This window comes from Ranitomeya variabilis, chromosome 4 (genome assembly GCF_051348905.1).
Source record: "Ranitomeya variabilis isolate aRanVar5 chromosome 4, aRanVar5.hap1, whole genome shotgun sequence".
Classification (NCBI taxonomy): domain Eukaryota; kingdom Metazoa; phylum Chordata; class Amphibia; order Anura; family Dendrobatidae; genus Ranitomeya; species Ranitomeya variabilis.
In genome coordinates, this window is record NC_135235.1 from 336,543,794 (window position 1) to 336,566,321 (window position 22,528).

Below are 22,528 nucleotides of genomic sequence, written 5' to 3' on the forward strand. Positions count from 1 at the left end.
CCAATTTTCAGCTGCTAGGACACCTCACAATGGCTCTTCACACCTCACAATGGCTCACAATGGCTCTTCACACCTCACTAACCACACCCCTAAGCTCTTGGCTGTGAGATCCCTTCCTGCTGGCCATGATTTTCTGCACAAAAAACGCAGCAAATAATGCTACATGCGTTTTTCAGCGTTTTTGCAGCGTTTTTTTCATCACCCATTCAAGTCAATGGGTGAAAAAACGCTCTAAAAACGCAGCAAAAACGCTGAAAGAAGTGACATGCCCTATGTCCAAAAAAAGCAGCAAAGCAGAAAATACTGATCAAACAAAAAACCAACGTGTGTGCATGAGATTTCTGAAATCTCATAGGCTTTACTGGTACTGTAAAAAGCAGCTGAAAATTAGCATAAAAAAAGCAGCAAAAAAAAGCAGCAAAAAAGTCCTGTGTGAACGTACCCTTACCCTTTACCCTGTATATAAGGCTGTGACTGCGGTCTGTGGATGTGCCGTAAATATATACAGTAAGAGCAGAATATATATATACTCAGGGTTAATACAGTGGTGCAGTCTTGTGGACTTTTTATATTGATTTGTTATATTTTATGTGTAATGTATTAAGTATTGGTGTAGTCTAATACACAATGTCTCTTCATTATTTTAGAAATAACTGTGTTGGGAAATACTGATCATGGAAAATATGAGACACCAAAGATCCACGAATCTGCCAGTGTAAGTATCAGGGGGAGACGTCTGTATATCATCAGATAACGGGGTGTGAAATACATGCACTATTATACACCATAAGGGCTGTCCCACACGTCCAGATAATTCCGGTACCGGAATAAATCGGTACCGGAGTTATCCGTGTCCGTGTGCCTGGGAACTCACGGAGGCCATACCTGCGGCACACGTGTGCCGCCCGTATGGCGAGTGGGTACCACACGGAGCGTGTGGTACCCACTCTGCATGGTGCTGAAGCTGCGATTCATATCATCCCTGCAGCAACGTTTGCTGCAGGGAAAATATGAAGAATAGTGTTTAAAATAAAGATCCATGTGTCCGCCGCCCCCCCACCCCCTGTGCGCCCCCCCCCGCTGGTCAGAAAATACTCACCCGGATCCCCCGTCGGCAGTCGCTCCTTCCTGGTCTGGCCGCGGCTTACTGTATGCGGTCACGTGGGGCCGCTCATTTACACTCATGAATAGGCGGCTCCGCCCCTATTGGAGGTGGAGCCACATATTCATGAGTGTAATCGGCCGCATACAGTAGGAGGCGCGGCCAGACCAGGAAGGAGCGACAGCCGACGGGGGATCCGGATAAGTATTTTCTGACCAGCGGGGGGGGGGCGCACAGGGGGTGGGGGGGCGGCGGACACATGGATCTTTAGTTTAAACACTATCATTCATATTTTCTCTGTAGCAAACGGTGCTACAGGGAACATATGAATGGCGGCTTCAGCACCATGTGGGGGGGACAGCGCTTACTGTAGCGCTGTCTCCGGCACGCCACACGGACCCCAGACGGAGAATGTCCGTGTGAGGTGCGTGTTTTACACGGACCCATTGACTCTATTGGGTCCGTGTAATCCGTGCGCTCCCACGAACACTGACATGTCTCCGTGTTTGGCACACGGAGACACGGTCCGCACACGGTCCGCACAAAATCAATGACATCTGAACAGATGCATTGATTTTTATGGGTCTACGTGTGTCAGTGTCTCCGGTACGGGAGGAAACTGTCACCTCACGTACCGGAGCCACTGACGTGTGAAACCGGCCTAAGATGATGGGATGTCTCTATTCTTGAGTAGATCATACCTATTGTGTGTGATGATAGCAGGTTTATTACTGTCTCATCTGTGTGATATCCCTTATACCTCCTGCTGTGCAATCATATATGTGTATGGAGGATTTCCCCTATAATTCCACAATGTCTGTGGAGGGTCCTGCATCAGGCAGGTCCACTACATCTGCTTATATAAGGTCCTCTACATCCGCTTGTATGAGGTCCTCTACATCTGCTTGTATGAGGTCCTCTACAGCTGCTTGTATGAGGTCCTCTACATTTGCTTGTATCAGGTCCTCTACATCTGCTAGTATCAGATCCTCTGCATCTGCTTGTATGAGGTCCTCTACATCTGCTTGTATGAGGTCCTCTACATCTGCTAGTATCAGATCCTCTACATCTGCTTGTATGAGGTCCTCTACATCTGCTTGTATGAGGGCCTCTACATCTGCTTGTATCAGGTTCTCTACATCTGCTTATGTCAGGTTCTCTACAGCTGCTTTTATAAGGTCCTCTAAATCTGCTTGTATCAGGTTCTCTACAGCTGCTTTTATGAGGTCCTCTAAATCTGCTTGTATCATATCCTCTACATCTGCTTGTATGAGGTCCTCTACATCTACTTGTATGAGGTCCTCTACGTCTGCTGGTATTAGGTTCTCTAAATCTGCTTGTATCAAGTTCTCTACAGCTGCTTTTATGAAGTCCTCTAAATCTGCTTGTATCATATCCTCTATATCTGCTTGTATCAGGTTCTCTACAGGTGCTTGTATCAGGTCCTCTACATCTTCTTGTATAAGCTCTTCTACAGCTGCTTGTATCAGGTGCTCTACAGCTGCTTGTATCAGGTTCTCTACAGCTGCTTGTATAAGATTCTCTACATCTGCTTGTATAAGGTCCTCTACAGCTGCTTGTATCAGGTTCTCTACACCTGCTTGTATCAGGTTCTCTACATCTCCTTGTATCAGGTCCTTTATATCAGCTTGTATCGGGTTCTCTACAGCTGCTTGTATCAGGTTCTCTACATCTACTTGTATCAGGTCTTCTATATCAGCTTATATCAGGTTCTGTACAGCTGCTTGTATCAGGTTCTCTACAGCTGCTTGTATCAGGTCATCTACATCTTCTTGTACAAGCTCCTCTACAGCTGCTTGTATCAGGTCCCCTACATCTGCTTGTATCAGGTTCTCTACTTCTCCTTGTATCAGGTCCTCTACATCTTCTTGTGTCAAGTTCTCTACATCTCCTTGTATCGGGTTCTCTATATCTGCTTGTATCAGGTTCTCTACATCTGTTTGTATGAGGTCCTCTACATCTGCTTGTATCAGGTCCTCTACATCTGCTAGTATCAGGTCCTCTACATCTGCTTGTATGAGGTCCTCTACATCTGCTTGTATCAGGTCCTCTACATTTGCTTGTATGAGGTCCTCTACATCTGCTTGTATGAGGTCCTCTACATCTGCTAGTATCAGGTCCTCTACATCTGCTTGTATGAGGTCCTCTACATCTGCTTGTATCAGGTTCTCTACATCTGCTTGTATCAGGTTCTCTACATCTGCTTATATGAGGTCCTCTACATCTGCTTGTATCAGGTCCTCTACATCTGCTTGTATGAGGTCCTCTACATCTGCTTGTATGTGGTCCACTACATCTGCTAGTGTCAGGTTCTCTACATCTGCTTGTATGAGGTCCTCTACATCTGCTTGTATCAGGTTCTCTACATCTGCTTATATCAGATTCTCTACAGCTGCTTTTATAAGGTCCTCTAAATCTGCTTGTATCAGGTTCTCTACAGCTGCTTTTATGAGGTCCTCTAAATCTGCTTGTATCATATCCTCTACATCTGCTTGTATGAGGTCCTCTAAGTCTGCTGGTATTAGGTTCTCTACATCTGCTTGTATCCAGTTCTCTACAGCTGCTTTTATGAAGTCCTCTAAATCTGCTTGTATCAGGTTCTCTACAGCTGCTTTTATGAGGTCCTCTAAATCTGCTTGTATCATATTCTCTACATCTGCTTGTATCAGGTCCTCTATATCTGCTTGTATCAGGTTCTCTACAGGTGCTTGTATCAGGTCCTCTACATCTTCTTGTATAAGCTCTTCTAGAGCTGCTTATATCAGGTCCTCTATATCTGCTTGTATGAGGTCCTCTACATCTGCTTGTATGTGGTCCTCTACATCTGCTAGTGTCAGGTTCTCTACATCTGCTTGTATGAGGTCCTCTACATCTGCTTGTATCAGGTTCTCTACATCTGCTTATATCAGATTCTCTACAGCTGCTTTTATAAGGTCCTCTAAATCTGCTTGTATCAGGTTCTCTACAGCTGCTTTTATGAGGTCTTCTAAATCTGCTTGTATCATATCCTCTACATCTGCTTGTATGAGGTCCTCTACGTCTGCTGGTATTAGGTTCTCTACATCTGCTTGTATCAAGTTCTCTACAGCTGCTTTTATGAAGTCCTCTAAATCTGCTTGTATCAGGTTCTCCACAGCTGCTTTTATGAGGTCCTCTAAATCTGCTTGTATCATATTCTCTACATCTGCTTGTATCAGGTCCTCTATATCTGCTTGTATCAGGTTCTCTACAGGTGCTTGTATTAGGTTCTCTACATCTGCTCGTATGAGGTCCTCTGCAGCTGCTTGTATCAGGTTCTCTACAGCTGCTTGTATCAGGTTCTCTACAGCTGCTTGTATCAGGTTCTCTACATCTGCTAGTATCAGGTCCTCTACATCTGTTTGTATGAGGTCCTCTACATCTGCTTGTATCAGGTCCTCTACATTTGCTTGTATGAGGTCCTCTACATCTGCTTGTATGAGGTCCTCTACATCTGCTAGTATCAGGTTCTCCACAGCTGCTTTTATGAGGTCCTCTAAATCTGCTTGTATCATATTCTCTACATCTGCTTGTATCAGGTCCTCTATATCTGCTTGTATCAGGTTCTCTACAGGTGCTTGTATTAGGTTCTCTACATCTGCTTGTATGAGGTCCTCTACAGCTGCTTGTATCAGGTTCTCTACAGCTGCTTGTATCAGGTTCTCTACAGCTGCTTGTATCAGGTTCTCTACACTTGCTAGTATCAGGTCCTCTACATCTGTTTGTATGAGGTCCTCTACATCTGCTTGTATCAGGTCCTCTACATTTGCTTGTATGAGGTCCTCTACATCTGCTTGTATGAGGTCCTCTACATCTGCTAGTATCAGGTCCTCTACATCTGCTTGTATGAGGTCCTCTACATCTGCTTGTATAAGGTCCTCTACATTTGCTTGTATGAGGTCCTCTACATCTGCTTGTATCAGGTCCTCTACATCTGCTAGTATCAGGTCCTCTACATCTGCTTGTATGAGGTCCTCTACATTTGCTTGTATCAGGTCCTCTACATTTGCTTGTATGAGGTCCTCTACATCTGCTTGTATCAGGTCCTCTACATCTGCTAGTATCAGGTCCTCTACATCTGCTTGTATGAGGTCCTCTACATCTGCTTGTATCAGGTTCTCTACAGCTGCTTATATGAGGTCCTCTACATCTGCTTATATCAGGTCCTCTACATCTGCGTGTATGAGGTACTCTACATCTGCTTGAATGTGGTCCTCTACATCTGCTAGTGTCAGGTTCTCTACATCTGCTTGTATGAGGTCCTCTACATCTGCTTGTATCAGGTTCTCTACATCTGCTTATATCAGATTCTCTACAGCTGCTTTTATAAGGTCCTCTAAATCTGCTTGTATCAGGTTCTCTACAGCTGCTTTTATGAGGTCCTCTAAATCTGCTTGTATCATATCCTCTACATCTGCTTGTATGAGGTCCTCTACGTCTGCTGGTATTAGGTTCTCTACATCTGCTTGTATCAAGTTCTCTACAGCTGCTTTTATGAAGTCCTCTAAATCTGCTTGTATCAGGTTCTCTACAGCTGCTTTTATGAGGTCCTCTAAATCTGCTTGTATCATATTCTCTACATCTGCTTGTATCAGGTCCTCTATATCTGCTTGTATCAGGTTCTCTACAGGTGCTTGTATCAGGTCCTCTACATCTTGTATAAGCTCTTCTAGAGCTGCTTGTATCAGGAGCTCTACATCTGCTTGTATGAGGTCCTCTACATCTGCTAGTGTCAGGTTCTCTACATCTGCTTGTTTGATGTCCTCTACATCTGCTCATATCAGGTTCTCTACAGCTGCTTTTATAAGGTCCTCTAAATCTGCTTGTATCAGGTTCTCTACAGCTGCTTTTATGAGGTCCTCTAAATCTGCTTGTATCAGGTCCTCTTCATTTGCTTGTATGAGGTCCTCTACATCTGCTTGTATTAGGTCCTCTACATTTGCTTGTATGAGGTCCTCTACATCTGCTAGTGTCAGGTTCTCTACATCTGCTTGTATCAAGTTCTCTACATCTGCTTGTATGAGGTCCTCTACATCTGCTTGTATCAGGTCCTCTACATCTGCTAGTATCAGGTCCTCTACATTTGCTTGTATGAGGTCCTCTACATCTGCTTGTATGAGGTCCTCTATATCTGCTAGTGTCAGGTTCTCTACATCTGCTTGTATGATGTCCTCTACATCTGCTTTTGTCAGGTTCTCTACATCTGCTTATATCAGGTTCTCTACAGCTGCTTTTATTAGGTCCTCTACATCTGCTTGTATCATGTTCTCTACTTCTCCTTGTATCATGTCCTCTACATCTTCTTGTATCAGGTTCTCTACATCTCCTTGTATCGGGTACTCTACATCTGCTTGTATCAGGTTCTCTACATCTGCTTGTATGAGGTCCTCTACATCTGCTTGTATGAGGTCCTCAACATCTGCTAGTATCAGGTCCTCTACATCTGCTTGTATGAGGTCCTCTATATCTGCTTGTATCAGGTCCTCTACATTTGCTTGTATGAGGTCCTCTACATCTGCTTGTATGAGGTCCTCTACATCTGCTAGTATCAGGTCCTCTACATCTGCTTGTATGAGGTCCTCTACATCTGCTTGTATCAGGTTCTCTACATCTGCGTGTATCAGGTTCTCTACAGCTGCTTGTATGAGGTCCTCTACATCTGCTTGTATCAGGTCCTCTACATTTGCTTGTATGAAGTCCTCTACATCTGCTTGTATGAGGTCCTCTACATCTGCTAGTGTCAGGTTCTCTACATCTGCTTGTATGAGGTCCTCTACATCTGCTTGTATCAGGTCCTCTACATTTGCTTGTATGAGGTCCTCTACATCTGCTTGTATCAGGTCCTCTACATCTGCTAGTGTCAGGTTCTCTACATCTGCTTGTATGATGTCCTCTACATCTGCTTTTGTCAGGTTCTCTACATCTGCTTATATCAGGTTCTCTACAGCTGCTTTTATAAGTTACTCTAAATCTGCTTGTATCAGGTTCTCTACAGCTTCTTTTATGAGGTCCTCTACATCTGCTAGTATCAGGTCCTCTACATCTGCTTGTATGAGGTCCTCTACATCTGCTTGTATCAGGTCCTCTACATTTGCTTGTATGAGGTCCTCTACATCTGCTAGTGTCAGGTTCTCTACATCTGCTTGTATGACGTCCTCTACATCTGCTTGTATCAGGTTCTCTACATCTGCTTATATCTGGTTCTCTACAGCTGCTGTTATGAGGTCCTCTAAATCTGCTTGTATCAGGTTCTCTACATCTGCTTTTATGAGGTCCTCTAAATCTGCTTGTATCATATTCTCTACATCTGCTTGTATCAGGTCCTCTATATCTGCTTGTATCAGGTTCTCTACAGCTGCTTTTATGAAGTCCTCTAAATATGCTTGTATCAGGTTCTCTACAGCTGTTTTATGAGGTCCTCTAAATCTGTTTGTATCATATTCTCTACATCTGCTTGTATCAGGTCCTCTATATCTGCTTGTATCAGGTTCTCTACAGGTGCTTGTATCAGGTCCTCTACATCTTCTTGTATAAGCTCTTCTAGAGCTTCTTGTATCAGGTCCTCTACAGCTGCTTGTATCAGGTTCTCTACAGCTGCTTGTATCAGGTTCTCTACATCTCCTTGTATCAGGTCCTTTATATCAGCTTGTATCGGGTTCTCTACAGCTGCTTGTATCAGGTTATCTTCATCTACTTGTATCAGGTCTTCTATATCAGCTTATATCAGGTTCTCTACAGCTGCTTATATCAGGTTCTCTACAGCTGCTTATATCAGGTTCTCTACAGCTGCTTGTATCAGGTCCTCTACATCTTCTTGTACAAGCTCCTCTACAGCTGCTTGTATCAGGTCCTCTACAGCTGCTTGTATCAAGTTCTCTACATCTCCTTGTATTGGGTTCTCTACATCTGCTTGTATCAGGTTCTCTACATTTGCTTGTATGCGGTCCTCTACATCTGCTTGTATGAGGTCCTCAACATCTGCTAGTATCAGGTCCTCTACATCTGCTTGTATGAGGTCCTCTACATCTGCTTGTATCAGGTCCTCTACATTTGCTTGTATGAGGTCCTCTACATCTGCTTGTATGAGGTCCTCTACATCTGCTAGTATCAGGTCCTCTACATCTGCTTGTATGAGGTCCTCTACATCTGCTTGTATCAGGTTCTCTACATCTGCGTGTATCAGGTTCTCTACAGCTGCTTGTGGAGCGCCCCCACACCGCCGCAGGGCCGAGGGGTACCCGGAGCCGGGCCTCTAGGTCTCAGTCCTGGGGTTGTCACGGTGGCTAGACCCGGTCCGTGGCCCTGTCTGTCAGTGGGGGACGTCCGGTGCAATAAGTGATGTTGTAGCGGTGCAGTTGTGGGGTGCAGGTCGCGGTAAATAACGAGGACACCAGGTTGCAGTCTCTTTACCTCTTTACTGAAGCTCTCTGGGTCCTCAGTCCAGAATACGGCTCACCAGGCTGCGCAAGTCCGGCCGGTCCAATGGCACTTCCAGAGCTCTCCTTGCAGGTGGAAATCGGTGCCTTCCTTCTAGCGCTATGTGTTGCAGTCCTTCCCTGCTGTGCTTACGGAAAGTACCCCACAACTGTTGTGTCTGTTTCTCGTGTTCCCTCACAACAACTTAATTCGCAATGATCTTCCTCGTCCCTCCAGATACTATGGTAGGAACGCACCCGTATGACGGGGAGGCTCGGAGATCTTCCGGGACTCTGTCTGCGCCCCTCTCCTGTTGGTACCCCCCTTTGCCTTCCTGGGTGATGCGTGAGACAGTCCGCCTAAAGCTAACTGCCCTGCCGTAGGTCTGAGGTATGGCTTGAAACTCTTTACCTCCTCGGCGTTCCGGCCACCGGTAGTGCGCCTCAGTAAGGTGCTGCCTCTTTCAGCACAACCCTCACTGGTATCTCCTTTCGCTTGACTTCGTTTCTCACTCAGCACAATCTATCTCGCTTCTAGTCCTTTCTTGAGTCCCGCCGCTTCCAGGAGCCTGCGCGGACCCGTTACGTTCTTTCAATGCCAAGCCTCTGCCAGGATCCCACCCCTGGCAGAGACCCTACAGTCTCTCCCTTCACAACACCCCCTGCCACAGGGTGTTGCTCCGTTCAATCCCGTCAGCGTTCTCTCTAACTTCCTGCCTGACCCCCAGTTTACCCACTATGGTGGGGAGTGGCCTAATGAATAGCACCCTTAGCTCCCCCCGGAGGCCCAGCTGTGAAATGTATTGGTGACTGTGATACCTGCTCAGAGAACTCCTTCAGTGCCATCGAACGCAGCATGGCCCCCCTTAGTGGCTGAACCATGCTACTGCAACGACCAGGACTCTGGGGCGCTGCACTCCCCCCTGGTTAAACACAGTACTCCGGGACTGGGAAGAAAAACAACAATACAGGTTAGCAAAAAGACATACAATTTTGTTGAGTGCAAATAACAATAAGTATACTTAAGTAGGCTTCCCTTTATGGGAGGTGAGGACACTTGTAACGTTACAAACATAATTAACCTTATAATTTACAGAGTATAAATAACTTCTGTTACCCAACCGGGTATTCTACTTAGTGCAACTTTTAGAACAGTAACTTAACATTGCCTTTAAGAAACTCACACTCTTAGTCTACCAAAGGCCTTCCTATAATCACATTATAAGGCATTTCAACTTTACATTCTCCTTCTTGTGAACCTGCAGGACCGCCTGTCCCTACGGCACCAGGCCTACTGCCTCTCCTTTCTTTTACAGGACCGCCCTGTTCAGCCAGGGCCTACTGCCTTTCGCTACTATACACAGTATAGACATAACATTCCTTTCATTTAAAGAACTCTGAGCCCGCTCTACTCGGCTCCTTTAAGGACTCACTCTCTAACCCCTACGGGTTCACTCTCTGTCCTTAGCAATAAAGTAACTTTTCAATGGGGACGCAGGGTTTACCTTCTATCCTCACCCTCATTATTACTTCTCTTACTTTCAACTATGCAAGCTTCTACATCTACCCCTACGGGCTCTCTGCATCTTTCCTTTCTACAAAACATTATTCAGATTTCACATTTCAACAACTTCAACACATATAACTTAGCATGTAAAACAGTTACATTTCTTTTCAAGGCATCATTATGGCATTACTGTTCTGCAACAGTATCTCTCTCAAGTTCAGTTTCTCACATCCCCTTTAAGAGGAGACCAAGTCTTTCTAAGGTAGCTCGTCTCCTCAGCCTACCGGCCCATGCAAAGGTTCCGGCATGGTATCTTCGCAAAGTGTCTTTAACTAAAACCGGTAGGAAAGGTATCTTCGCAAAGTGTCTTTGGCTAAAACCAGTAGGGAGCACCTTTAAGAAGGTGCAAACTATTTACAAGGGAAGTTCGAATCATGCACAGTCCATGATTTCTGCAGTTCTTTAAACTTGTGCAAAAATTTTAGGAAAGGAAAACAAACAAAGAGGATCCCGGGTAAACAGAGGGATCCATTAACCCTGGGCGGGTTTAGCAGCAACTTAAAGGAATAAAAGACAAACAGTAACTATTTACATTTTCATAAAGTGACTCTTCTCTCAGAAGTTTCCATGAGGCGCCTCCTGGCGGGCGGACCCCTGCAATCCAGGTTTCAGGTCCACTCCCGCTGCCAGATACACCCCATGGGTTCGGGTCTGTTGCACGACCAGGTCGTGCGCGGCGATCAAGGTCTGTGTTCCCATTTCTCTCTGTGCTGGCACATCAGGGACATTGATCGCCCGCAGAGGAACTTCTTTAGCCACTACGGTGGTTGCGGCGATCGGGCGGCAGATCGCTGGTTCGGTGGTTGGGCAGGTGGAGGCGACCAGGGTGGTTACAGGTCGGTCACACGGCGGCACTTTGGCTACAGGGGCTGGTTTCTCTTTCTTGTAGACGTTCAGGGCGAACCACCCCTTTTCCCCAAAATGCCGGGTGTAAGTAACACTGTCTCCCGGATAGAGGTCTCGATCGGGGTGTCCCTCTCTAAGGTGTGACTCAACATCCCGTCGATTAACAAAGACCTCCGCGTATAGCCCCGGTTCTTTAATGAAGCCCCAGCCTCCTTGGAGTTTAAAGACAGTGACGATACCCTGCCTACGCGGGGCCTGGTGAGTGGTGGGGTCCTTACGGGCCCGGTCCTTGACCGCCAAATCTTTTTGATGGTAGGCCTCCCGTTTAGCCTGATGTGCTTTCTCTTCCTCTCGCCACCGCTGTTCTAGCTGGATCTGGTATTCCTCCCAGCTTAGGGCCTGTACCATTTCTCCCTTCTGGGTCTCCACCCCGGGGAACCCCATGAGATTGGATCCAGGGTTCACCCAGCGGCACACCGTGCGCTCCGCGCTGACCTCACACGGCAAGGGAGTAGGGGTGATTGGGGCTCGCATACGGTGTTCCATGCCCGTGGCTTCCTCCCATGGTAACAGGCGCTGAAGTCTATGGGTCCCCGGGAGAGGTGGTGCTGCTACGGGACCCACTAACACACCCTCTGCTAGTGGGGTAGGATCGGCGGACTCACCCACTGGTACGATTCCACCTTCTGCGACAGGTCCCGTTGGTTCTTCCAATGCCCGGGAATCCACTGCCGGTCCTACCTGATGCGGGGCCTGGACTCTCACATGCAGTTGGAGGAGCTGGTTATATAAATCCTCCATCTCGGCTCTCAGGAATTTGGTGTTATCCACGGAGGACAAGCTGCTGGGCTCAGCCGGGTAGTCAGGGGAGACTTCCACTTCAACCCCGCTGTCGGGTTCGGAGCTGCTAGCCATAGCGTCTTCCACGTGGGTCGCTTCCTGGTCTTTTTCCCGCTCTCTCCTGCGTGAGCAGTTTCGTTTTCTCTGCCTCCGCCCCCCATTAAGGATTAGGAGGCGGATCTCTGCTGCTGACGGACACGTCCTCACTGCACAGAAATATTTAGACTGGGCGGCCATTACTGTTCGCGCTCTCCAGCTCGGCTACGCCCACTCCACGCCCCTCTTCTCTTCCTGCGCTCTCCTCAGCGCTGCAATGGCGGCGGATTTTGGCGGCAAATGGCACAGCACACAGTCTTGCAATAAAGTACAGTCCAAGCACAGTAAATCACAGTCTCTAGGCACACATGACCTGATTCTTCAGGCTTAAGTAGATCCTGTTCGTGACGCCAAGTTGGAGCGCCCCCACACCGCCGCAGGGCCGAGGGGTACCCGGAGCCGGGCCTCTAGGTCTCAGTCCTGGGGTTGTCACGGTGGCTAGACCCGGTCCGTGGCCCTGTCTGTCAGTGGGGGACGTCCGGTGCAATAAGTGATGTTGTAGCGGTGCAGTTGTGGGGTGCAGGTCGCGGTAAATAACGAGGACACCAGGTTGCAGTCTCTTTACCTCTTTACTGAAGCTCTCTGGGTCCTCAGTCCAGAATACGGCTCACCAGGCTGCGCAAGTCCGGCCGGTCCAATGGCACTTCCAGAGCTCTCCTTGCAGGTGGAAATCGGTGCCTTCCTTCCAGCGCTATGTGTTGCAGTCCTTCCCTGCTGTGCTTACGGAAAGTACCCCACAACTGTTGTGTCTGTTTCTCGTGTTCCCTCACAACAACTTAATTCGCAATGATCTTCCTCGTCCCTCCAGATACTATGGTAGGAACGCACCCGTATGACGGGGAGGCTCGGAGATCTTCCGGGACTCTGTCTGCGCCCCTCTCCTGTTGGTACCCCCCTTTGCCTTCCTGGGTGATGCGTGAGACAGTCCGCCTAAAGCTAACTGCCCTGCCGTAGGTCTGAGGTATGGCTTGAAACTCTTTACCTCCTCGGCGTTCCGGCCACCGGTAGTGCGCCTCAGTAAGGTGCTGCCTCTTTCAGCACAACCCTCACTGGTATCTCCTTTCGCTTGACTTCGTTTCTCACTCAGCACAATCTATCTCGCTTCTAGTCCTTTCTTGAGTCCCGCCGCTTCCAGGAGCCTGCGCGGACCCGTTACGTTCTTTCAATGCCAAGCCTCTGCCAGGATCCCACCCCTGGCAGAGACCCTACAGTCTCTCCCTTCACAACACCCCCTGCCACAGGGTGTTGCTCCGTTCAATCCCGTCAGCGTTCTCTCTAACTTCCTGCCTGACCCCCAGTTTACCCACTATGGTGGGGAGTGGCCTAATGAATAGCACCCTTAGCTCCCCCCGGAGGCCCAGCTGTGAAATGTATTGGTGACTGTGATACCTGCTCAGAGAACTCCTTCAGTGCCATCGAACGCAGCATGGCCCCCCTTAGTGGCTGAACCATGCTACTGCAACGACCAGGACTCTGGGGCGCTGCACTTGTATGAGGTCCTCTACATCTGCTTGTATCAGGTCCTCTACACTTGCTTGTATGAAGTCCTCTACATCTGCTTGTATGAGGTCCTCTACATCTGCTAGTGTCAGGTTCTCTACATCTGCTTGTATGAGGTCCTCTACATCTACTTGTATCAGGTCCTCTAAGGGTATGTGTCCACGGTCAGGATGGCCGGCGGTATCGCCGGAGCGGCGAAGCCGCTCGGCGCTAAGCCCCGCCCCCTTCTGGGACGCGATGATGCCGGATGTGTTAACTGTACACATCTGGGATCATCGCACCCCTCCCATAGGGCCCTATGTTATGCCTTGCGGGACGCTGCGTCCCCGCAAGGTGAACGGACATGCTGCGATCTGAAAAGACGCGCAGCATGTCCGGAGTCGCAGGCCCGCCGCGTGCGGTTTTCCACGCATAGTGGACACGGGATTTCAAAAAATCCCCTCCACTATGCTGGAACATCTGGACGCTGCGTGTTTGACGCTGCAGCTCTGCGCAGCCTCAAACAAGCAGCGTTTACTGACCGTGGACACACACCCTAACTCAGCTTGTATCAGGTACTCTACATCTACTTGTATCAGGTTCTCTACATCTACTTGTATCATGTCCTCTACATCTGCTTGTATGAGGTCCTCTACATCTGCTTGTATCAGGTTCTCTACATCTGCTTATATCAGATTCTCTACAGCTGCTTTTATAAGGTCCTCTAAATCTGCTTGTATCAGGTTCTCTACAGCTGCTTTTATGAGGTCCTCTAAATCTGCTTGTATCATATCCTCTACATCTGCTTGTATGAGGTCCTCTACGTCTGCTGGTATTAGGTTCTCTACATCTGCTTGTATCAAGTTCTCTACAGCTGCTTTTATGAAGTCCTCTAAATCTGCTTGTATCAGGTTCTCTACAGCTGCTTTTATGAGGTCCTCTAAATCTGCTTGTATCATATTCTCTACATCTGCTTGTATCAGGTCCTCTATATCTGCTTGTATCAGGTTCTCTACAGGTGCTTGTATCAGGTCCTCTACATCTTGTATAAGCTCTTCTAGAGCTGCTTGTATCAGGAGCTCTACATCTGCTTGTATGAGGTCCTCTACATCTGCTAGTGTCAGGTTCTCTACATCTGCTTGTTTGATGTCCTCTACATCTGCTCATATCAGGTTCTCTACAGCTGCTTTTATAAGGTCCTCTAAATCTGCTTGTATCAGGTTCTCTACAGCTGCTTTTATGAGGTCCTCTAAATCTGCTTGTATCAGGTCCTCTTCATTTGCTTGTATGAGGTCCTCTACATCTGCTTGTATTAGGTCCTCTACATTTGCTTGTATGAGGTCCTCTACATCTGCTAGTGTCAGGTTCTCTACATCTGCTTGTATCAAGTTCTCTACATCTGCTTGTATGAGGTCCTCTACATCTGCTTGTATCAGGTCCTCTACATCTGCTAGTATCAGGTCCTCTACATCTGCTTGTATGAGGTCCTCTACATCTGCTTGTATCAGGTCCTCTACATTTGCTTGTATGAGGTCCTCTACATCTGCTTGTATGAGGTCCTCTATATCTGCTAGTGTCAGGTTCTCTACATCTGCTTGTATGATGTCCTCTACATCTGCTTTTGTCAGGTTCTCTACATCTGCTTATATCAGGTTCTCTACAGCTGCTTTTATTAGGTCCTCTACATCTGCTTGTATCATGTTCTCTACTTCTCCTTGTATCATGTCCTCTACATCTTCTTGTATCAGGTTCTCTACATCTCCTTGTATCGGGTACTCTACATCTGCTTGTATCAGGTTCTCTACATCTGCTTGTATGAGGTCCTCTACATCTGCTTGTATGAGGTCCTCAACATCTGCTAGTATCAGGTCCTCTACATCTGCTTGTATGAGGTCCTCTATATCTGCTTGTATCAGGTCCTCTACATTTGCTTGTATGAGGTCCTCTACATCTGCTTGTATGAGGTCCTCTACATCTGCTAGTATCAGGTCCTCTACATCTGCTTGTATGAGGTCCTCTACATCTGCTTGTATCAGGTTCTCTACATCTGCGTGTATCAGGTTCTCTACAGCTGCTTGTATGAGGTCCTCTACATCTGCTTGTATCAGGTCCTCTACATTTGCTTGTATGAAGTCCTCTACATCTGCTTGTATGAGGTCCTCTACATCTGCTAGTGTCAGGTTCTCTACATCTGCTTGTATGAGGTCCTCTACATCTGCTTGTATCAGGTCCTCTACATTTGCTTGTATGAGGTCCTCTACATCTGCTTGTATCAGGTCCTCTACATCTGCTAGTGTCAGGTTCTCTACATCTGCTTGTATGATGTCCTCTACATCTGCTTTTGTCAGGTTCTCTACATCTGCTTATATCAGGTTCTCTACAGCTGCTTTTATAAGTTACTCTAAATCTGCTTGTATCAGGTTCTCTACAGCTTCTTTTATGAGGTCCTCTACATCTGCTAGTATCAGGTCCTCTACATCTGCTTGTATGAGGTCCTCTACATCTGCTTGTATCAGGTCCTCTACATTTGCTTGTATGAGGTCCTCTACATCTGCTAGTGTCAGGTTCTCTACATCTGCTTGTATGACGTCCTCTACATCTGCTTGTATCAGGTTCTCTACATCTGCTTATATCTGGTTCTCTACAGCTGCTGTTATGAGGTCCTCTAAATCTGCTTGTATCAGGTTCTCTACATCTGCTTTTATGAGGTCCTCTAAATCTGCTTGTATCATATTCTCTACATCTGCTTGTATCAGGTCCTCTATATCTGCTTGTATCAGGTTCTCTACAGCTGCTTTTATGAAGTCCTCTAAATATGCTTGTATCAGGTTCTCTACAGCTGTTTTATGAGGTCCTCTAAATCTGTTTGTATCATATTCTCTACATCTGCTTGTATCAGGTCCTCTATATCTGCTTGTATCAGGTTCTCTACAGGTGCTTGTATCAGGTTCTCTACATCTCCTTGTATCAGGTCCTTTATATCAGCTTGTATCGGGTTCTCTACAGCTGCTTGTATCAGGTTATCTTCATCTACTTGTATCAGGTCTTCTATATCAGCTTATATCAGGTTCTCTACAGCTGCTTATATCAGGTTCTCTACAGCTGCTTATATCAGGTTCTCTACAGCTGCTTGTATCAGGTCCTCTACATCTTCTTGTACAAGCTCCTCTACAGCTGCTTGTATCAGGTCCTCTACAGCTGCTTGTATCAAGTTCTCTACATCTCCTTGTATTGGGTTCTCTACATCTGCTTGTATCAGGTTCTCTACATTTGCTTGTATGCGGTCCTCTACATCTGCTTGTATGAGGTCCTCAACATCTGCTAGTATCAGGTCCTCTACATCTGCTTGTATGAGGTCCTCTACATCTGCTTGTATCAGGTCCTCTACATTTGCTTGTATGAGGTCCTCTACATCTGCTTGTATGAGGTCCTCTACATCTGCTAGTATCAGGTCCTCTACATCTGCTTGTATGAGGTCCTCTACATCTGCTTGTATCAGGTTCTCTACATCTGCGTGTATCAGGTTCTCTACAGCTGCTTGTATGAGGTCCTCTACATCTGCTTGTATCAGGTCCTCTACACTTGCTTGTATGAAGTCCTCTACATCTGCTTGTATGAGGTCCTCTACATCTGCTAGTGTCAGGTTCTCTACATCTGCTTGTATGAGGTCCTCTACATCTACTTGTATCAGGTCCTCTAAGGGTATGTGTCCACGGTCAGGATGGCCGGCGGTATCGCCGGAGCGGCGAAGCCGCTCGGCGCTAAGCCCCGCCCCCTTCTGGGACGCGATGATGCCGGATGTGTTAACTGTACACATCTGGGATCATCGCACCCCTCCCATAGGGCCCTATGTTATGCCTTGCGGGACGCTGCGTCCCCGCAAGGTGAACGGACATGCTGCGATCTGAAAAGACGCGCAGCATGTCCGGAGTCGCAGGCCCGCCGCGTGCGGTTTTCCACGCATAGTGGACACGGGATTTCAAAAAATCCCCTCCACTATGCTGGAACATCTGGACGCTGCGTGTTTGACGCTGCAGCTCTGCGCAGCCTCAAACAAGCAGCGTTTACTGACCGTGGACACACACCCTAACTCAGCTTGTATCAGGTACTCTACATCTACTTGTATCAGGTTCTCTACATCTACTTGTATCATGTCCTCTACATCTGCTTGTATGAGGTCCTCTATATCCGCCTGTATTATGTCCTCTGTATTTGCTGCATTATAATCAGTGGGGGCATAATATACAAGGAACAGGTTTATGTATCTGAAGCTCTGATTTTTCTGCAGCTTTTATGTTTAAAATAAAGACATTTCTTATTCTTTTCAAAGGCCATGACCAGATCATTGAACCCGGAGAGAAAGCCGTGTAAAAACGACTATAAATCAATCAAACTGATCAGCAGTGGAGCATATGGGTGAGTTTTATGTTGACATTATATACATTACCCACATTACTGTCACTATATAGTCAGCTAGGATATGACATGGATGAGAACCTCCCATAGGTGATCATTTATATAGTGTTATCTTATGTAATGCTAAATGGATTTCTAATATCAACCTGTTAACCAATAGTACAAAAGATTTTTTGATGTAGTGTATAAACAGCCTGTTAATAAGGATTCATTATATATCATGGATGTTCCTCTTCTCCAGGGCCATCCATTTAGTGCGACATAAAGACACCAACCAGGTATTTGCTATGAAGAAACTTGGACAAGCAGAACCTGAAGAAGCCACAGCAAGCCCGGGCCTTTCAAGAGAGGGACATCCTATCATTCGCTGATTGTCCCTTTGTGGTCTCCATGTTCTGCTCCTTTCCAACTAAGTCTCATCTGTGTATAGTCATGGAGTATGTAGCAGGTAGGACATATACATCGCATCTATATCCAGCCCATATCTGCTGAACTCCTAGCACCTTATTGAAAATCAGAATGTGTCCGCATGGACCATGCTTCCATGTCCACTATTAGTTTTCATAATATACACTCCTCTTTATATAGTATATCTCTATGTTTTACATCCTATCTCAATGTCTTATTATTCATTTATCCCGAGTGATTTACAGTGTAACAAACCCTCACCTGTCATGTTTTCTTCCTCCTGTAGGAGGAGACTGTGCCCGGCTTTTGAAGCTCAATGGTCCTTTACCTGTAAACTTGGCCCGTATGTACATTGCAGAAACGGTTCTCGCAGTGGAATACCTGCATAGCTATGGTGTGCTGCACAGAGACCTGAAGCCTGAGAAGTAAGTGACCCCTGTAGTATAATACAGGGGGAGAGATTTAGAGTTTATTATACAGTCTATGAGTTATTACTTGGGGCTAACGCCGTCTCTTCTTTCACAGTCTGCTGATAACATCAACTGGACATATTAAAGTCACTGATTTTGGGCTTTCAAGAATAGGCCTCATGAGACCTACATCTGACATCTACACGGCTCTAATGAAGGACATCACCATAGAGTTCTGTGATGACGAGGTCAGCATTACTAACAGGACCTTATTCTTTAGAGATCTCTTTTATTTCAGCTTCTGATATTTTCTCATCTATAAAACATTTCCACTAATGCTATTTGCCACAATTATAATTATTAATCCTCATCTCCATCTTCTGTTGGCTTCCAGATGTTTGGCACCGCTTATTACAAAGCCCCAGAAGTCCTACGTATGAAAGGCTATGGAAGACCAGTTGACTGGTGGTCAGTAGGAATCATCCTGCATGAATTTATTTTAGGATTTGTACCATTTCGTGGGAATTCTATATTTGAAGTCAATGAGAGAATTCTCAGGGGTAAGTAAAGTAAACAGAATTCTATGGCAGGTCCTTGCTATTTGTTTCAGCTGCTTTGATTGGTTCTTTAGTTTAGTTACTTGTATTAAGCAAAAGTATATTACAATAAATGAAGAGATTTTATTTTCTGTAAAAAAAAATTTTCTTTCTTAATAGATAATATATTTTGGCAATTGTACGATATCATTCCTTCACTCAATGCTCAGAACATAATAAATGGGCTGCTCAGAAAAAGTCCAGCACAAAGATTTGGGACAAGTAATGAATATAATATTATTAATAATAAGTTATTATAGATCACGTTCATGTGGATCAGCACTGAGATTCTCAGCTTTTCCTCATTGTCTTCTGTGTAACTTAGACTTTGCCAACCATCTAAGCCAGAAGCCACTGTATATTCCTCATCTGGTTTCAGATGTGGACACCAGCCACTTTGAGAGTAAGTAGAGTAAGACGTCATCTGGAGGAAGCTTCTGTTTGTCTTATCTTTCATTTTATGTTATAATAATTTCCCATCATTATTAGTGGTAACATGGTGACTGTAAGTGATTTTTTTTTAATACTAATAATCTCTGATATTACTTGCACTTTGTAGCTCGCTTTAAATAAGAGGCACAAACATACGGACTCAAGTGATGGGGACACAAGTGAGGAAAATGGCTGGCTAGAGAGCCACAACTTTGTATCATCTTCTCAAAGGCTTGTTAATGTAAGTATGAGACCCAATAAGTCTGTAAAACCTATAATGAAAAAAATTGTTCAAAAAGATAATTATTTTACATTTTATCTTTATCTGTGTTTTAGCTATGTACCCCCAATACTAGGGTGATGAATAATGAGGATGTCAAGGAGTCTCCAGTGCATTCTCCCATAGAGAACAGAGCACAACACTCAGAAATGTGAGTAGATTATTTCAGAACTAACCCTCACAATAATGATGTGATCAGAGCACCAAATACAAAACACAAGACCACACAACACCAAATCCAGCAGCCACCACCCCCATAATTGCTGATCACTGTGGTTCTGGCTTGTGATTACTCTGATGACCAGTTATTTATTTCCAGTCACTGTGGGCCATAATATTTAGTGGTTCTCCATTCCCGTTAATAGAAGAGGGTCCTGAGCAGGGTATCCCCTCCATGTTATGATAATTGACCACATAGACTGGTGTCTTTCCATTTTATATTATTTTTACATGCAATTTATTTGTTTTTCTTCTACCAAATAGACAGAAAGAATCTTCTGCTACTGGGACTAATGGAGACAATCAGCATGTCACTGCTAGAGACAGCCGTTCATCCTCCTACACAGTCAGGTATGTGCAGGTCTATAGCACATCCTGTTATAGCCTATGGCCAAACAGTGCAATGTGAATATTTACGAGGAGCCTCAGAAGTTCACTACGTTTTTGTACTTCAGTGTGTAGAAATTCTCACTCTTTTTTGGTGTCCGTTAAAAGGGATCACACAGTCCTGAGTCAAACTGATCCAGAATACTTTGGTTGATATGGGCCCACATGAAACCTCTTTATGCTTTTAAAGTTACATTCAGGTTTTATGTAATTGATTATATGAGATCACTGTGGCATGCTACAAATAATACCATAGGAATAAGAGATCTAAGGGGTAACGTGTCTCCTTGTGGAGAGTGACATGCCAGCATGAGGAGTCTGAAAGGCCATGCAATGCTCCTCTGGCCTGTGACGTCTTACACTGACATGTCAGCCATGCCATGCGGATGTAAGCCGCAGCCAGCTCAACGCAACCCACAGTGATGATGTGTAATCCATAGCAAGAGGGGAAAAGGCAAAACCAAAACCAGTAACAAGGCACATCTATTGTAACAGTGAATATCAGATAATTATATGGAAGGGAACATTGTGGAGCCAGGAATTAAACATTAGTTCCCTTTGTAAGTTCATTCCATTGGGAAAAATGGTATCTAGTGTGAACATCCAGAAAGCATCTCTCTCCAGTAAATGCCTTGATGTTCCCACCACGGGGCTGACCATTCATTCTTTCTATGACGCATGCAGTGCCAGTAGATGTAGGTGTGCAGTGTGCAGTCAGGAAGATTCCCAGCAGATGAGATGTGTCCGGTCCTGCTGTTATCTGACATATCACACCTTTCTTGTTGTGCAACCAACGTGATATTTAATGCCAGAAGTACATCTACCTGGTGGATTTTATCCTGTCGGTGGACTCCTTCTAATGATGGAGTTTTAGTCTAATATTGGAGTAAATTAGATGATTTTATCCTGAAGACCTGTAACATTTTCACTTTCCTTCTTGCTGTATCAGGCATCTCACTCTGCACAAGGAGAGTTCATATTAATCAGGTCACAGGGCAATCTGATGCCCAAACCCTCAGGTGGTGTCATGTACATATGCCATAGTCTGTGCTGGTGAAATGCCAGAAAGCCCGGACTACAGGGATAAGAATAAGATAGTTCTACTACATATAGATAGAAAGCTAATGTATTAGGACTTTATAATTAACATGTTTTTCTTACTTTCTTATAAAAATTTCCAGATAAGAGCAGAAAATCTGTATTAAAACTGAGGAAGAAACCAAAAACTGAGAAAGTAGAAGAGGTGGAAAGTAGAAGAGGTAAGTGTGACAATGGGCTCCATGTTGGATGAGGTCAGTGAGCAGAATTCATGTGAAGCAGATGTTATCTGTCAGTGGTGGGATTGTCACATGTATGATGGCTGACAATGATCCCGTACCTCTGTATGGATAAGATCCCTGTACTGCCCTGTCCCAGACCAGTATCCTCCAATATGGAGTCCCATTACTTACATCAGTTTTATATGTTCCCTTGTAGGTTCCTTCTTCCGCCGGGTCATATCATCTTGCCAGCGTGGATTTTCCAGGGCTGCTCGCACCATTGGACGATGCTGCATTTTTGCAGGCTGCCGTTGTGGCGCAAGAAACATCTCATAGGAAGAAAACCTCCACATGTAGCGCCCTGAAGGAAGTACAGCAACTCCCCCATCATGGCTGTACCTGTGTGGGAGGACTTGTGCCATCTACCCGTGGCCCTCTGACCAGAGAGAAACAACTGCAGAAGACAATGGCCCCTCCAAGAACATCTATTCATTCTTCCATGCAATTCTTATTAAAAAAATAAAGTTGTATATGTAATGTTTCTTCGCATTTAATAGAATATTACTAACATTTACGGCATATCAATGATATTCAAAATGTCGGTTCCATGTCTTCCATTATCCCTTAAAACCCAGAACAAAAGTGGAGACGAGGACCAGTGATTGTGACCCGTTTAAGGTTGTGTGAGCACAGGGGGCCGATTCATCGTTGCATTTATGTTACTTTTGGTGTTATTC

The 22,528-nt window shown here is 45.6% G+C and overlaps 1 protein-coding gene and 1 long non-coding RNA gene across 3 annotated transcripts; both read left to right on the plus strand.

Annotated features, from left to right (window-relative positions):
* The first annotated feature begins 592 nt into the window (after window positions 1–592).
* On the plus strand, window positions 593–18,243 carry LOC143768904 (uncharacterized). The gene is made up of 3 exons (XR_013214112.1): window positions 593–715; window positions 17,715–17,800; window positions 18,042–18,243. It is a non-coding gene; the product is annotated as an uncharacterized LOC143768904 (long non-coding RNA).
* A 290-nt stretch (window positions 18,244–18,533) lies between these two features.
* Window positions 18,534–22,270, plus strand: LOC143768905 (microtubule-associated serine/threonine-protein kinase 3-like). Of its 2 annotated transcripts, XM_077257516.1 has the most exons (8): window positions 18,534–18,633; window positions 18,734–18,866; window positions 19,013–19,178; window positions 19,774–19,887; window positions 19,983–20,077; window positions 20,410–20,496; window positions 21,714–21,791; window positions 22,009–22,270. In XM_077257516.1, exons 1-4 carry the CDS (start codon window positions 18,554–18,556, stop codon window positions 19,785–19,787), a joined length of 393 nt encoding a protein of 130 aa, XP_077113631.1. In that variant the 5' UTR covers window positions 18,534–18,553; the 3' UTR covers window positions 19,788–19,887; window positions 19,983–20,077; window positions 20,410–20,496; window positions 21,714–21,791; window positions 22,009–22,270. The 2 variants fall into 2 exon arrangements, with proteins under 2 accessions (XP_077113631.1, XP_077113632.1); XM_077257517.1 differs by lacking the exon at window positions 19,983–20,077.
* Window positions 22,271–22,528: the final 258 nt, after the last annotated feature.

Coding starts and splice junctions, on each gene's coding strand:
- LOC143768905 (XM_077257516.1), top strand. CDS start 18,554: ATGTACATTGCAGAAACGGTTCTCGCAGTGGAATACCTGCATAGCTAT. Junction 18,634..18,733: donor AGAGACCTGAAGCCTGAGAA/GTAAGTGACCCC, acceptor CTTCTTTCACAG/TCTGCTGATAACATCAACTG. Junction 18,867..19,012: donor TAGAGTTCTGTGATGACGAG/GTCAGCATTACT, acceptor GTTGGCTTCCAG/ATGTTTGGCACCGCTTATTA.